Source organism: Nicotiana tabacum, chromosome 20 (genome assembly GCF_000715075.1).
Source record: "Nicotiana tabacum cultivar K326 chromosome 20, ASM71507v2, whole genome shotgun sequence".
Classification (NCBI taxonomy): domain Eukaryota; kingdom Viridiplantae; phylum Streptophyta; class Magnoliopsida; order Solanales; family Solanaceae; genus Nicotiana; species Nicotiana tabacum.
In genome coordinates this window covers 118,406,796-118,421,364 of record NC_134099.1, presented here as the reverse complement: position 1 = coordinate 118,421,364, position 14,569 = coordinate 118,406,796, and the positions used below count along the sequence as shown (strand labels likewise).

The following is a 14,569-nucleotide window of genomic DNA, read 5'->3' as shown; positions in this document are numbered from 1 at the left end:
TCCTTCTCTTTGTCCATAGGTTTCTCTCAACTGCACGAAGAATCATTCCCACGATGCATCATTTTCCGAATCAACAATTGCATATGCGACGGGTAGAATTTGTCCTGTAAACCCAAAGAAAAAAATATCAATTACAACACACTATATTAATTTAGCATTTCATATAGTAGTATAGTCATAGGTAGGTGCAGGTGTGTAGCAAAACAACTATATACTCTGTTGGTATACTTGTATACCATACTGGTATCATATAATATTTGAAAATATTTTTTTTTGTTTCTTTAACTGAATGTAATTGAATTGTACACAAAATATTAATTTAGTATTTCATATAGTAGTATAGTTATAGGTACGTGCAGGTGTGTAGCAAAACAACTATATACTCTGTTGGTATACTTGTATCATAAATATTTGAAAATATTTTTTGTTTCTTTAACTGAATGTAATTGGATTGTATTCTTACCCTCTGCGTCTTGCGTGGAAGCCGTGAGTATGGTCCCTCTATATGTTGACTTTAAAAAACTTCCATCAACTACAACTGTTGGCCTACAATAGACCCATCCTCTAATCGATGCATATATAGTTATGAATGCATACAAGAAGCTCCCATCTCCTTCAATGTGTAGTCGTGTCACTGATCCTAGGTAAGCGTACTCTAACATATAAAGATATGTTGGCATTTTCTTGTATGACTCACTTGGTGATCGTCTCAATAATTGTATTGCTTTTTCTTTTGATCTCCATGCTTGCATGTAGCTTAAGTCCATACCATATGCTTTTTGGATGTCTCTCTGGATATTTGTTGGTGTATATATGGTTTTCGGGTCAACAAGTTTATCTTGTTCCACAGCTGCAACAAAAGCTGAGACAGCTTGCTTTTGTGAACAAAATCTCTTATCAGTTAAATAACTGTGGACAGAATTGAAATCTGTCACTTTGAAAAGATTTGATGCTCGCAGGCTTGATGCTTTAAGTCTCCAAGTGCATCTTTCATCCACGCATTCAAGGATATACCTGTTTATAATACAAATACAGTTATGTATCATGTTTTATTGATAAAAAACACACACAAAAATCCGTACAATTATATACTCACATGGTATACTCTGTTGGTATACTTATATACTGTATCAGTATCATATTTTGCTGATAAAAAATATAGACAAAGCAGCACAATTCTATACTCACATAGTATACTGATTTAGCATACATATATACTATATTGGTATTATGTTTTACTGATAATAACAAAGACAAACCAATACAGTTATATACTCGCATAGTATACTGATATAGCATACTTATATACTATACCAGTATCACTGATAAAAAACACAGACAAACCAATACAATTCCATACTCTCATAGTATACTGATTTAGTATACTTATATACTATATAGGTATCACATAGTTTTTTTACTTGAAAACATGCAGACGAATCTTCTTGGGTATGATTTATGAACCCGATATTGACATTTTTCTCTAACAGCATATTGTTTCATAACGAAAGCCAGTAGGTTCTTGTCTTCGTATATTTGTCCTTTTTCAACATTTTGATGAAATTGATCAGTTACGATGTTTGCATCATCAAGTTCTAAAATGGCGTCATCTCCTTCTTGCACATCAAACGTAGTAATCATATTAGTGCTTTCAAATTGTGCAATTTCTGGTGAAATTGGAGCAACATCGAAACTGGAGGTGCTTGCAGCTATAGTATTTTTAGCAAACGATACACACAGGGGAAGTGTTGTCATCCCTGCACTTGATTTTTTCAATTCCATATAAACACTAACACTCATATCGCTGCAAATTGTAATTGGTAGATATCCTTGAGCAATAGCATACTGAATAACTATTGTTTTATTGTCCTTTTGCAGTTGCTTTGCAATTTCTCTGAGAAGTTGTTCAAATTTCCAATAGGTCTTTATTAGAATTGCATCAACATGAAAATTTATGAAATTATTGTTATCATCCCATTCTCCACTACGTTGCAGCAGAATTGGAATATTTTCCATGATTCTAAAGTTATAATAACTTTTATGTCCAAAATTGAATCTCAACAATGCAAATTTCAACAGTGTTCGAAATCAACAGTGTTCGAAATTTCAACAAAACAACAACGAAATCAAACCTCTAGATCTCCAGATCTCCAAACCTAGATTAGAATTTTAAGCTAAAATTTAGAAGTTTAGCTCCGAAATCAAAATCAAACCAACAGCAAAATCAAAATCTGAAGAGAACAGCGAAATTAAAATCCGAATCAGCATCTTCGATCTGTTTTTTCACACTTACTGCTCTTCGATCAGTGGAAATCTCAATTTTGTGCGCTAATTTTCTGAAATTTTGAAGAGCTTCTGCGTTTTTCCACGTTTGTGCGCTAATTTTCTGAAATTTTGAGCAGCTTCTGCGTTTTTATACGTAGGGCATTAAAAGCGTGGGTAGTTATTTTGTTATTGTCGTTTATTTATTAAATGGGTAGGAGTTGTAATTATTTAGTGGGTAGAATTCTTTAATGGATAGGAGAGAGTAAATAGTTTCACTTTTATAGGTAGTCCTGTCTTTTCCCCTAAATTTAGTGACTTCGTTTTTGACACCTAATAATAGTGACTCAAAAATCTTTTTCCTCCTCCTCATTTCATCGTTGGTCAAAGCGGTCCAATTTACCTAAACCAATAGCCCATATAACCAGCTTCTCGGCCTTAATTACTATCTCAGCCCAACCCAGGCGGGGTCAAAACAGTCATCTATTAGCCCTCTGCAATATTAAACCTCAAATGCAAAATAATTAACTTTAAGAATAATTTAAATGCCATTTAAAAGAAGGGGTTTTGGCATGGTATAACAATATACCCATATAATTGGCAAAAAATAGCACTAGTTATAGATACTCAATAAATGTATATCACAATAATAATACGTATATCACAACTTTTTTTTTCTTCTTTGTCTATATTAACATGTATATTAAAATTTTATTTTCATTCTTTATATATCAATAATATTATTTTTTGTATATCAATAATATAAAATTATATATATAGTTATTGTTACATTTATATCAATGTATATTACAATAAAAATATTGTATTATTTGTATATCACAGTGTATAGCACATCGGTCGTGTATATACTAAAATAGATATCATAAGTTTATTTTTCTTCTTTGTGTATATTAACAATTAATTTCCTTGCATACCAAAATTTTATTTACTTCCATAATTATATTTATTATTATTATATTTTAGAACTTGCTTAAACATGCTATATCAAGAATTTATTTTCCTTTTTTGATTAATAATAAAATTGAAGTAAGTTTATTCAAAATAAATTTTCCCCTCTTAAAATCAATTGGACGATTTGATTCTTATTTAACCTTATATTGTCAAATCTAACAATGTATATCGCGATATACAATAATGTATATATTAGTATATAACACATAATTTCTTGTGCATATACACATATATATATATATATATATGCTAGAGATATATACCAGATAGGAATTAGAATTATTTCTTAATTAAACCAAAAAAAGGGGGAAGAAGAAAAAACGAGAACGAGTCCACCCATCAAAAAGGATTGGTCAAAAACGTATAATACATGTGTATACGTGTAAGTTTACATTTGCATTTTGTTTGTTTGCATCTGTAATTTGATTTGTCTATCTAATAAATCTAAGGTTCATTTAAAAAAAATGTGATAATACGGAGAGTGCTTTTGAAATGGCAGTGAGGCGAAAGAGATTTGGGTTGACAAATAAGGAAATAGTTTTCTTTTGGGAATTTCACCATAAAATGCTATTTTTTTAGTTGAATCATTAACTGGGAGATTATCAGAGTAATAAAAGGGAATTGCTGGCAAGCAGCGAACGAGGAGGGAGGGGGGACAACGAACAAGAAGGGGGAGGGAAGCAGAACGACAAGAAGAGGGAGGGTGGGGAGCAGCGTACATGGGGTAGCAAACTATGAGAAAGATAAATAAGAAAATAGCATTTCTATTATTTGGCTATATAATGCCAATTGTTTGGGGTTATCTTTGCCAAACCTAATGTAAGGCTAAAAAATTACCAATTCCTGTTATGTGTCGTTATAGGATACCAATTTATCTTAAAAGAAATATTTTATTTTGACAACAACTGGATTAAAATAAATTTGTAAAAATTGTATGGGGCGCGCTATTTGGTCGCCCCTTTTAAACTTGTAGCCGCTTTGTTTTCCTGTTTGCATCCGTACCCATTTTTTTGTTAAAAGCATTTTAAAAAGACTAATTTGCCCTTCTTTATTAAAAGACTATTTTCTCTCCAAGTATACGCTAGTCCTCTACTGTCTCTGTCTCTCTCTCCCGTTATTCGCGTTTTCTGATTTGTTCTTCTCTGAAATCAAACGGTTTTCATTGTTGTTTTTGATTTTTCAACTGTTTGTTCCCCAATAACGTTACGTAAAATCACATGTACATTGCATTAACTTTATGGGTTTTATTTTAGTATTAATTTTTACGATTTAATTTCTGGTTTTGGTTTTGATAGTCATGTATTTATGATAAAATAGTTTCTTAGGGTTTACTTCGATAAGTGCATTAATTTTACTTTTAAGATTGTGTTTTTAGGTTTTTTGAACGTGTATTTGTATTTTTGAAGAAAATTCTATAAACTCTTCAGTGATTGTTGGAGACGTCGAAATTTTTAAAAATTTTGAGAGTTAAATAGATGATACTGTTAAAGTGTGAAGTTTATAATACTTCAATGATACCTTAGTTTTAGGAGCTGAAGTTTTATTTCGTGTTTTGTGTTTTTTGTTTTATTTTTATGAATTTAGCATTATTTTGGAGTTGAATTTGTATTTTGTTTTTTGTAAAAACTACAGCATATTTTTACTGAAAGTTTTGTTTTGTAACTGGTGAACTTCAGCTCTAGGAGCTGAAGTTTTTGTTTTGTATTTGCTGAACTTCAGAGTTTTAATTGATTTTTTTGATAATGTTGTGATGTTATTTTTGTGTCTTTTACTTTTTTTTTGAATAGATGGCATCTAGACAATCCAAATCACCTACAAATCCTAAAGCACCTAAAGATCCTAAAGCAGCTAAAGCACGTAAAGCAGCTAATGCACCTAACGATCCTAAAGCACCTAAACAATGTAGAATATCCACATGTCCTTTAGTCCCTACTGCTCCACCTACAAAACCAAGGGATAGATATTATGAGTTTCGAGATTGGTTTAACTGTCGTGGTTACTGGAAGGGGAACCACGATTTGAAGAGTTTAATTGCAAGTTTCTTAACTCCTGCACAATAGGATAAGCTTAATAATGGTACATTTCGATATATTATGGCTATGGAGAATTTCAAATGCAGCATGAAGTTGGTTTGTTGTTTGTGTCTTTCTCGAATATTCACCAATGATCGAGACTCCATTAGCTTCAAGATTTTTGGCCATGATGTATCCTTCACCCTTGAAGACTTTCATATTATGTGTGGTTTGCAGATCACAACACATAATGTTGAAAAACTAATTAATCGAGAGAGCAATATTCTGAAGCGCTATTTTGGGAAGTCTAAGGGTGTGACCTTGAAGGATATTCGAGATTTTACGACTCAAAATGCAATTCAAAAGAATGATGTGAATTTCCGACACGTATGCGAGAGTAATGAAGATGCGGTAAAGCTTATGGAAATTCTTGTTGTGGAGTCTATTTTGTTTGGAAAAAAGACTGAATCATCTGTGCTGGAGGAGTATGTAGCTATTGTTGAAGATGATAAGCCTTGTGCTGAATATCTTTGGGTAATGTGTGTTATGTAAAGCTCATTACCTCACTGAAACATGCATTGGACAAGCAGAACAAATTTCATTCAACTGAGTATAAAGTTGGTGGATTTCCATATCCGTTATGTGTTTGGTTCTATGAGCGCTTTTCAGATATTCGAGAGAAGTATTTAAGAGAGGATGAGTACCTTGATACCCCTCAGGTTCCTAGGATGTTACATTATGTATGTGTGGGAGAGCCTAAATATATTGAACTTTTTGAGGATTACTTCAATAATCATGCTATAAGTTTATGTTTTTTATTTTTGTCTTTGTGTTAATATGTTGGCGTATTATTATTTTTTTCATTATATACTTTTTTGTATTAAATAGAGATATCACACATTTAGGGTATTGGATATAATTCCTACAGAAGAAGAATTGAATTTAATGCTTAATTGGATAATTACCATGCATCCGGATTCGTTCAAAGGTACTTAATGCGGTTCCTTCAACTGGTGAATCACCACGTAGTCAGAGTCGATCAAAAGAAGCGAATTGAACTCCTGTTATTGGTGAATAATCTCATACCCAGACTCGTTCTAACCATTCTACAATGATGTTTGACAATGAATTAATCAACACAATATGTTCTGTAAGTTTTGAGCTGAAGTTTTTGGTGTATTTTTGTAAAACTACAACATGTCTTTGAGCTGAAGTTTTGTTCTATTTGTGATGAACTTCAGCATTATAATAGCTGAAGTTGTGTTATAGATTTTACTGAACTTCAACATTCTTTTATACCGGAAGTTTTGTTCTTTGTCTCTATACTAGAGGGTAACGATGGAGGTTCAAAGGCATGCAGAAAAAGAAAGAAGCATGATCGCGAAAGAAGTTGTCGATCAGTTTAAACAGGATGAGCGATCTGCTATTGTTGATGCGGTTTTTGTAAAAGTCAAGGTAAGCTAATTTATAGAGAAGTCGTTTTTTCTGCTAATGTTATTTAGATTAATCATTGTTAGTAATTTTTTTCTAGGAATATTTTGATGAGATATTTAAAAAGTTGTTTAAGATTGCTGACAAATCAAATGGAATGGACGATTGCAATTTTGATTTGATGAACTATCGATAATATGATAGGATGAACGATTCTTTCGAACATCTATCGAATATTAATGCTGCTCATGATGCCTCGCATGAAGTCGCAGATGAAAATGCTACACATGAGGAAGCGACTCTTGAAGGTGATCAACATGTTCAACAACAAGTTGAAGAGGAACGTCCCAGTGTTGATAGACTGAGTAGAGATGGAAATGATGAACAATTATCAACTGAGAATGTTGGAAGCAAGCAAGGTGCAGATGATCAAGTTGTTGATACTGAAGAACATGTTTCTCATGATGCATCGCATAAAGTCGTAGATGAAAATATTACACGTGAAGAAGCGGCTCTTGAAGACGATCAACATGTTCAACAACAAGTTGGAGAGGAACATTCCAGTGTTGATAGACTGAGTAAAGATGGAAACGTTGAAGAGTTATCAACTGAGAAAGGTGCAGATGATCAAGTTGTTGATACTGAATAACATGCATCGAGTTGTGCTTTAGGCAGTAATATTGCAAAAGGCAATTTGTTTGGCGATGGAGATCATACACCTGTTGATACTTTAGAACTGGCATCGAGTGATGTGTGTATCACTATTGGGAAAGGGAATCGGTTTGCAGACGCACTAGCTATTTGCAAGGAACTTGTAGGTCTAGATACACATGAAATTTTCACTACATGTATAAATTTTTTCTATGTTATATATATATATATATATATATATATATATATATATAGGTCATTGATTCCTCCCCCCCCCCTCTTTATGAATATGTAGTGAAAGTTAAAAATAGTTTTGCTTCAATTGATACAACTCAAAAACTCTCTGATGATGCTGAGTTGAATGAAGATAGATTTGAGAAAAACCTTCCAGAGAATACTCCAATGCTCCTCAACGTTGGTGCACAATTGAATGAAGCTGGAGCTGCTGATATCGACAAAGGCATCCAGCCTGGCGAAACCACAGCGGAAGACAAACGTCAAGGTATTCTATAGATCATGAATTTATTATATTTGATCCAAGTATATTTTTTACAGTTGAAATTTTACATACTTTGTTTTCCTTTTATGTTTTTGAATGATTATTCAAAAAGACTCAATGCAGCTCAAAAAGAATTTGGTGAGCTTGTTCGACTATATGAAAAAGGAGAAATACATCTATTCACACATGTTGGCTCACAGATAAGTGTGAAGTGTGTTTGTATTATTTTATAAAATTTAGTCAGTATTATGTAGTTTTTTTTGCATGAAGATATAGGCGTATCTGAAGATAAAGGAAGTGGATCTGTTAGAATGCAAACACCATCTGTGTCTCAACACTTAGACCAGGTAGTTATTTTTTGCAATTCGATTACAAGGTATTTTTTTTTGCCGAATGTTTTTTTGTATCAGTTCTATTTATATTTATATTTTTCTTGTTTTTGCATATCTCATCTGATGCATCATAACTTCTTCCAAATACTAAGATAAGGAAGATGTCCAGTTCTCCTAATATTTTATATGACACCAGTGATATCCCCAAATTCAATTTATGTTTACTTTCGTTAGGTAGTACATAAGGGACTGGTTCAGAAGGTAATTATGTTGTTGTTGTTGTTGTTGATGAAGAGAGACAAGAACATCATGAACAATCACTACAAAAAATACAGCATTTAGCGACGGACGTATTCCGTTGCTAAACATCTTATTTCTGTCGCTAAACCAATTTAGGGACGATTTAGCGACGGAATCAAGTTGGTCTCTAAAATGTTCGTATCTAAGCTCATAGCGACGAAAAATACAAAACCGTCGCGAATCTAGCGACGGATTCGCGAGGCAATATATCCGTAGCAAAGTTTAGCGACCGAAAAAACCGTCGCTATTTTACTTCGTTTCGTCGCTATTTTAACTAATTTTGTCGCTACAATTCATAATAAATTTCGTCGTTTGTTCTTATTAGCAACGAAAGAATCCGTCGCTAGTTCATCCTGCTTTTAGCAATAAAAATCTTTTGTCGTCAATCTGTCGCAAGATTTAATTTTATGCATTAATTTTAGCTACGAAAAATATTTGTCGCTAATTTTTTTAATTTTATTATTTATTTATTATTTTAAATGTACCATGTTCAAGCATATTATAAAAGTGCTATTAAATACACTTAATTAAAAGTGATTGATATTAATATAAATTAATATTCAACAAGATCCAAAATATATAGCATAATGCTTATAACTGTGTCGTTAAGTACAAAATACCCAAAAGTACCAACAATAAAGTCTAAACAAAATAGGCTAACTATGCAAGGCTGGAGAGTCATGGTCATCATCAGAACCCAATGCATGAACCTCATCAAAGTTAGCAGCAGTAGAAGAGGTAGGAACTGTAGTTGCCACATCAAAGTTATCAATATCATATTGACTCTGTGTTTGTTGTTGTAATATTTCCTGATATTTTTCCTATAGAAAGTTAATAATTAGTGAAATTGAAACATTAAAAAATATTGAGTATTCAATTTACAAAATGAAAAAGATATGAAAGTAAATTCAATAAAATTATTTAAAAAGTTAACTTACATGTATGATTCAAAATTTCTCACCAACAAAAGATTTTCCATAATTACCATGTGTATGGGCGTGCAAATATATCTCACTTGATGTTGGATCTCGACCCTTTTTAACAACCTATGCAAAATATATTCAATTCAAAAGATTAGAAAAAAGACGTTTGTATAAAAATGAGATTGAAAAATAACATAGAAAAAAAGAAGCAACTTAAGTAGAAAAATGCAGATAAAAGTGAGAAAGCTTCTATAAGTTTTTGGATAGGCTAGTTGAAAATGCTAACTTTATTTGTCTACTTATTTATCTGAATATAACATTGCCTCACCCTATAAATGCTCCAGGAATCAAAACGAGTTTTTATCTTTGTATCTAAAGAGGAAACAACTAGGCTTCCAACCTCCAGTGACACACATCAACCTCATTTAAAAAGAAAACAAGTACAAATGGAGCATATTCTGGAAGATAATTTGAACTTTTGAAGCATCTCCAAGTATAAACTTCAAGTTAAGAATATGAAAGCAGTAGGTGTTCTGACATTATTCACTGTCCAACACCAAAAATTCGAGACTTTTCCATGCCTTCACAAAAACAATCGCATAAAGAATTAATGCATTTTCGTCTCAATATAGAAGAAAATGTTGAAAACTGATGCAACCTCACACCATATGCGTTGCCAAAATATATGACACAATAATACCAAAATATATGATACAATAATGCCAAAATATTTCTGTTTTCTTATTAAAATATTTCCGATACAATAATGCCAAAATATTAGCAAACAACAACTTTCTTATTCATGTTTTCTTAACTTTTTTTCTTTTTGGAAGACTAGTACCAATCATGTTAGAAAGAAGGGAAGTTAGCTTATACCACTTATGGTAGCTTAAATGAACATCCAGATGAAATAAGAAGGCTTGGATTGTTTAAATTGAGACTTAAAAAGATGCTTACCTGAATCCTTGCCATAAATGGTGGAACGTCGACTCTTTCAGAGAATTCTGCTGACAGTATTTCCATAAATGGTGGGCGTGCAGATAAATTTTCTAAAATGTTATCATCTCCTAGAAACTTTCCTCTTCTTACATTGGGGTCAACGTTTTGTGCATGACCTCTTGCACGAGCTTCGCCACTAACTTTGAGCAAAACCCTACACCATTTATATGATGGTTTAGGTGTTCCATTATCTATGTGACACCAGCGAAGCAATGAGTGATAACTAATAAGGCCTGAAACAAATTGAGAAAGAAATTAATTAACAGAAATTCACATACTAAAGTTGAGTATAAGATTCCAGGAAGCTAATGGCCCAAGGGCTAACGGAAAATAGTATTAGGTTAAGAAAACGTATATATGATACTAACTTGAAACTTGGATGCATGCATAAAGTAGGACATACTTAAGATTCAATAGTAGATAGAACTAAACACCAAAATTTAGGCAATGCCTTGCTGATGCTAAGATATAGTAGCTACACGTAAGAGATTCTTGGTATCGTTAATAAAAGTATTCAGCTCAAAGTAAATATGCACACTACATTTGGTTCATGATTGGTATTATAATATACCTATCAAAAAAGAAAGAAGAAAGTCAATTAATTGTTCGGACTATCCAAATAAACGTAAAAATAACTGAGAGATTTTGTATCAGGTGAAGAAGATTTCGTGTTTCTATTTCTACATTGTTATTTTTTTCATATCCACTAAAACCACTTAACAGTTCTACGACCTTAAAATCTAAAATCGCATATTCATGTATATAGCCCACCCTTGACGTAATTTAAGATGTTTCAGGATCAGAGGCTCGATATACGGTGGAATAGGCTTCAGCCTGGAAGATAACACCTAATGAGCAAGCCTTTGCACTATAAATAAGTGAGTTAAGAGGTCTACTTATCTTTTTACTTGAGCACTTTAAGGATAGCATCTTCAATTCATCGAGTACTTTTATCAGCTTCAATTGGTATTAACAATGAATTGGGATAACTTGAATTTACTATGATTTAATCAAGGACAACATAAATCATATCAATTGAATTCGACAAAAGCTTTCACCTACCTGATAGCTTGTGATCTTCAGGAAATTCTTGAAGTTTTGCATATAAAGGTACACATATATTTGATCTCCAGGAATTTTAAGTGATTTACTGTAATAGAAGCAATAATCTAACAATTAGAACTTCTATCAGATGCAGAAGCCGTGATAATAGTGTGACATATTCTCTGTAGTTGGACTCTTCATATACTTCTTAGGCTATTAAGCTCAAAATTTCTTTTACATCAGTTTTACCCCTATTTTACACTGCGTACTAAAATCCAGCAATCAAATTAACTAAATAACAGAGCACTAAAAACTTCTAAATCATTTTACTCTGCAAGAATAATTGTATAAAACATAAAGGAATGCACATGACAATCAGAATTATAAGTCATACCAAGAAATGAGGAAAGGCTCATTCAAGTAGTTGTAGACACTGATAATCAAATTGTCATTTGTAACACAGTCAATCTGTGGCCCTGGATACTGCCCATTAATCAAGATTCCCTGCCACCAACATTGTCAAAAATATAGTGTTAAAATCACATCAATAAGAATCCATGAAATTTCAACAAACATACATTTAAAGAATGAGATTTATATGTTGTTTGACGCCGAAAGGTTAAATGTCTCCATAAATGATTTTCCAAGTGTAATATCGATAAGAATTGTCACAATATACACTTTGTAGAGTAACTAACACAAGAATAGTGAGAATGGCAGAATAAACATTATTCTTCTCCCTCATTCTGTTACTTTAGCTACTGCACTTCATTATTTTCATTACCATAGACACATTTTTCATACGGTCTTTGAAATACTCAATAGAATACAAATCTTTGAACTCCCATTTTCTTTATAAAAACTAAAACACATAGCTAACATCAAGGATGTAAAAACTATAATTTTCAATACAACTTTTACTTTTCCCATAAAATCAAGGATGTAAAAACCAGTTCTTGCTGGAACATATCTTATCAATTTATTAGTAACGTAAATCCCTAAAAAAATACTGAAATCTAAACCCTAAAATCATATCAATTTATTATTGACCCAAAAGTATGAAAATCAAGTTACTATATCAAAATTCCTCAAGAGAAAGAAAAAATAAAATAGAAAAGAGAATGTTTACCTGAACAAAGATAAGAGTAATGGTGCAAACAAAGTGCAAAAATAGTAAAAATAATGGCTTTCAACTAGATCTGGATGGCTGAATGGCTAAATCTAGATGGAAACGACTAGATCTGACCAGTCAAAACTCAAACTCCAGCGACACGTTGAGCCTCTATTTGGTCACTGTTTCAGCGCTATTTGTTGTCAAAGCAACTTCACCTTGATATCGTTTGGTCATTTTATTATTTTCATGCCAGAAATGTGATGATCTGGCCAAAAGAATGGAGGTTCAGTGACTTTTAATTTTCCGGCAACCTCTTGACCCTTGTTGGTCGGTTGTTACAATCATAAAATTCTTCCAAAAATTGTTGTGAAGTTTGGTTGCTGTCGTCGCATTTTTTTCTTCTGTTTCTATTTTGGAATTTTGTTACTATGTCTACTATTGCCTCTTTGATAGATGGTAAAAATGTTCAAGCATTTACTACCTTGCTTTTAAGCTTTGGTGCTGCAGATTGGAATTTCGTTCGTTGGTAAAAAAAAATAGCGACTTTGATAGAGAGGAGAGAATGAGTCTGTAGGAAGATTTGTGCCCTAGATAAACTTAAAAAACTAGCAACGAAAATAGCTACGGATACATTTCTGTCGCTAATAATAACTTGGAAAATTTATTTTTAAGAATCTAGCAACAAAATTTCCGTCGCAACTAATTTTGGAACTTTTTTCTAAGTAAAATAAAGGTAGCGACAGACTTCTGTCGTTAACTCTGTTACTATATTTTAATAATTTTGTCGCCCCATTTTTGTCGCTAAATTGGTAGGTAAAATAAAGGCGCCAATTTTTAGCGCCAAATTTTAGCGACGGATATAAATATTTGTCACTAATTCATCGCTATATTTCATACTAAATCTTTTTTAGCTTATTTGGCGACAAACTATATAATCCGTCACTAATCCGTCGTTATTTAGCTACAGAATATGGCTTGTCGCTAAAATTCGTTGCTAAACGCTATTTTTTTGTAGTGAATAGGAAGTTGGTCAAGTATCTGCCACCATGGATGTGGAATCTTCCCCTGCTGCTGAGCAGCAGCAGTTAGCTGTGCCGGAACAGCAGGAAGAGCAAGCAGAAAGAAAACCAGATAAAAAAGGAAAAAAGATTCGTGTGGAGAGTATTTGGTTGAGATCTCCTTACGTCATTCCTAAACCAAAGCGAAAGGGGAAAGATTAGAAAGTAGGAAAGACTACACGAAGGTGTCTCTTCAATTATGTTAATCAAGACAGTGGTTTGATGCAAAGATTTATAGAGTGGTTGGAGACGGATGCCAGTAAATATAATTCCAATCCATTCAGATTAGCTGGAATTGATATTCCAAAATCATTCTTTACCGAGCTTGTGGATCCTGCCTCTAATCTTTCGGATGAAGTAAGTTATTAAGTCTGAGCGATAAGAAAACACATAAAAACACACCAAAATGCTACAAAGAGGCAGTATAAAATCAATGCAATGCAATAGAATGGTGAAAAAAACTAGTAAAAACACCTCAGTTCAGTGAAAACTTCTTTAAAACATCTTTTAACAGTTAAACAAGTGAAGGAAAGGCAGCGAGAAAAGATAAACACATAAAATCAGCCTCTCGGGCACAATATCAACAGAAACTCAGCCTCTTTGGAAATAACATGGAACAACATCAGCCCCTCGGGCTATATCACATATCACATTGGGTACCCGCGCTCGCTGGAGGTGTACAAACTTCAGGAGGTACCCCTTACGGCCCAAGCGCAATATCAAGCCATCTTGTGGCATAATCAATAGGCTCTCGATCTCATATCAAGCCACCTTGTGGCGTACAACTCAGGCTCTCGGCCTCATAATCATGAATTAGCTCAGTACCGCTACGGCACTCAACTCGATCCCATAATAACTTCATAACACAAGCCCTTGACCCTACTCAGTCAGAAATCTCTAAACGCCACTCGGGCATAGTAAAATATGATGCTTAGCTCAAAATATCATTTAAGATGTCAAAACAGTATAAAC

General features: G+C 33.0%; 1 protein-coding gene across 2 annotated transcripts; it reads right to left on the bottom strand.

The window, feature by feature from the left end:
* Positions 1-8,982: 8,982 nt before the first annotated feature.
* LOC107772097 (uncharacterized) lies at positions 8,983-13,156 on the bottom strand. Of its 2 annotated transcripts, XR_001644974.2 has the most exons (6): positions 12,555-13,156; positions 11,820-11,929; positions 11,444-11,531; positions 10,340-10,614; positions 9,398-9,505; positions 8,983-9,280 (listed from the first exon to the last, which is right to left on the bottom strand). XR_001644974.2 is itself a non-coding variant. In XM_075240784.1 (5 exons), the coding sequence occupies exons 2-4, from the start codon at positions 11,839-11,841 to the stop codon at positions 9,407-9,409; spliced, it is 396 nt and encodes a 131-aa protein (XP_075096885.1). In that variant the 5' UTR covers positions 11,842-11,929; positions 12,555-13,156; the 3' UTR covers positions 8,983-9,280; positions 9,398-9,406. The 2 variants fall into 2 exon arrangements, 1 of the variants encoding a protein (XP_075096885.1); XM_075240784.1 differs by lacking the exon at positions 11,444-11,531.
* Positions 13,157-14,569: the final 1,413 nt, after the last annotated feature.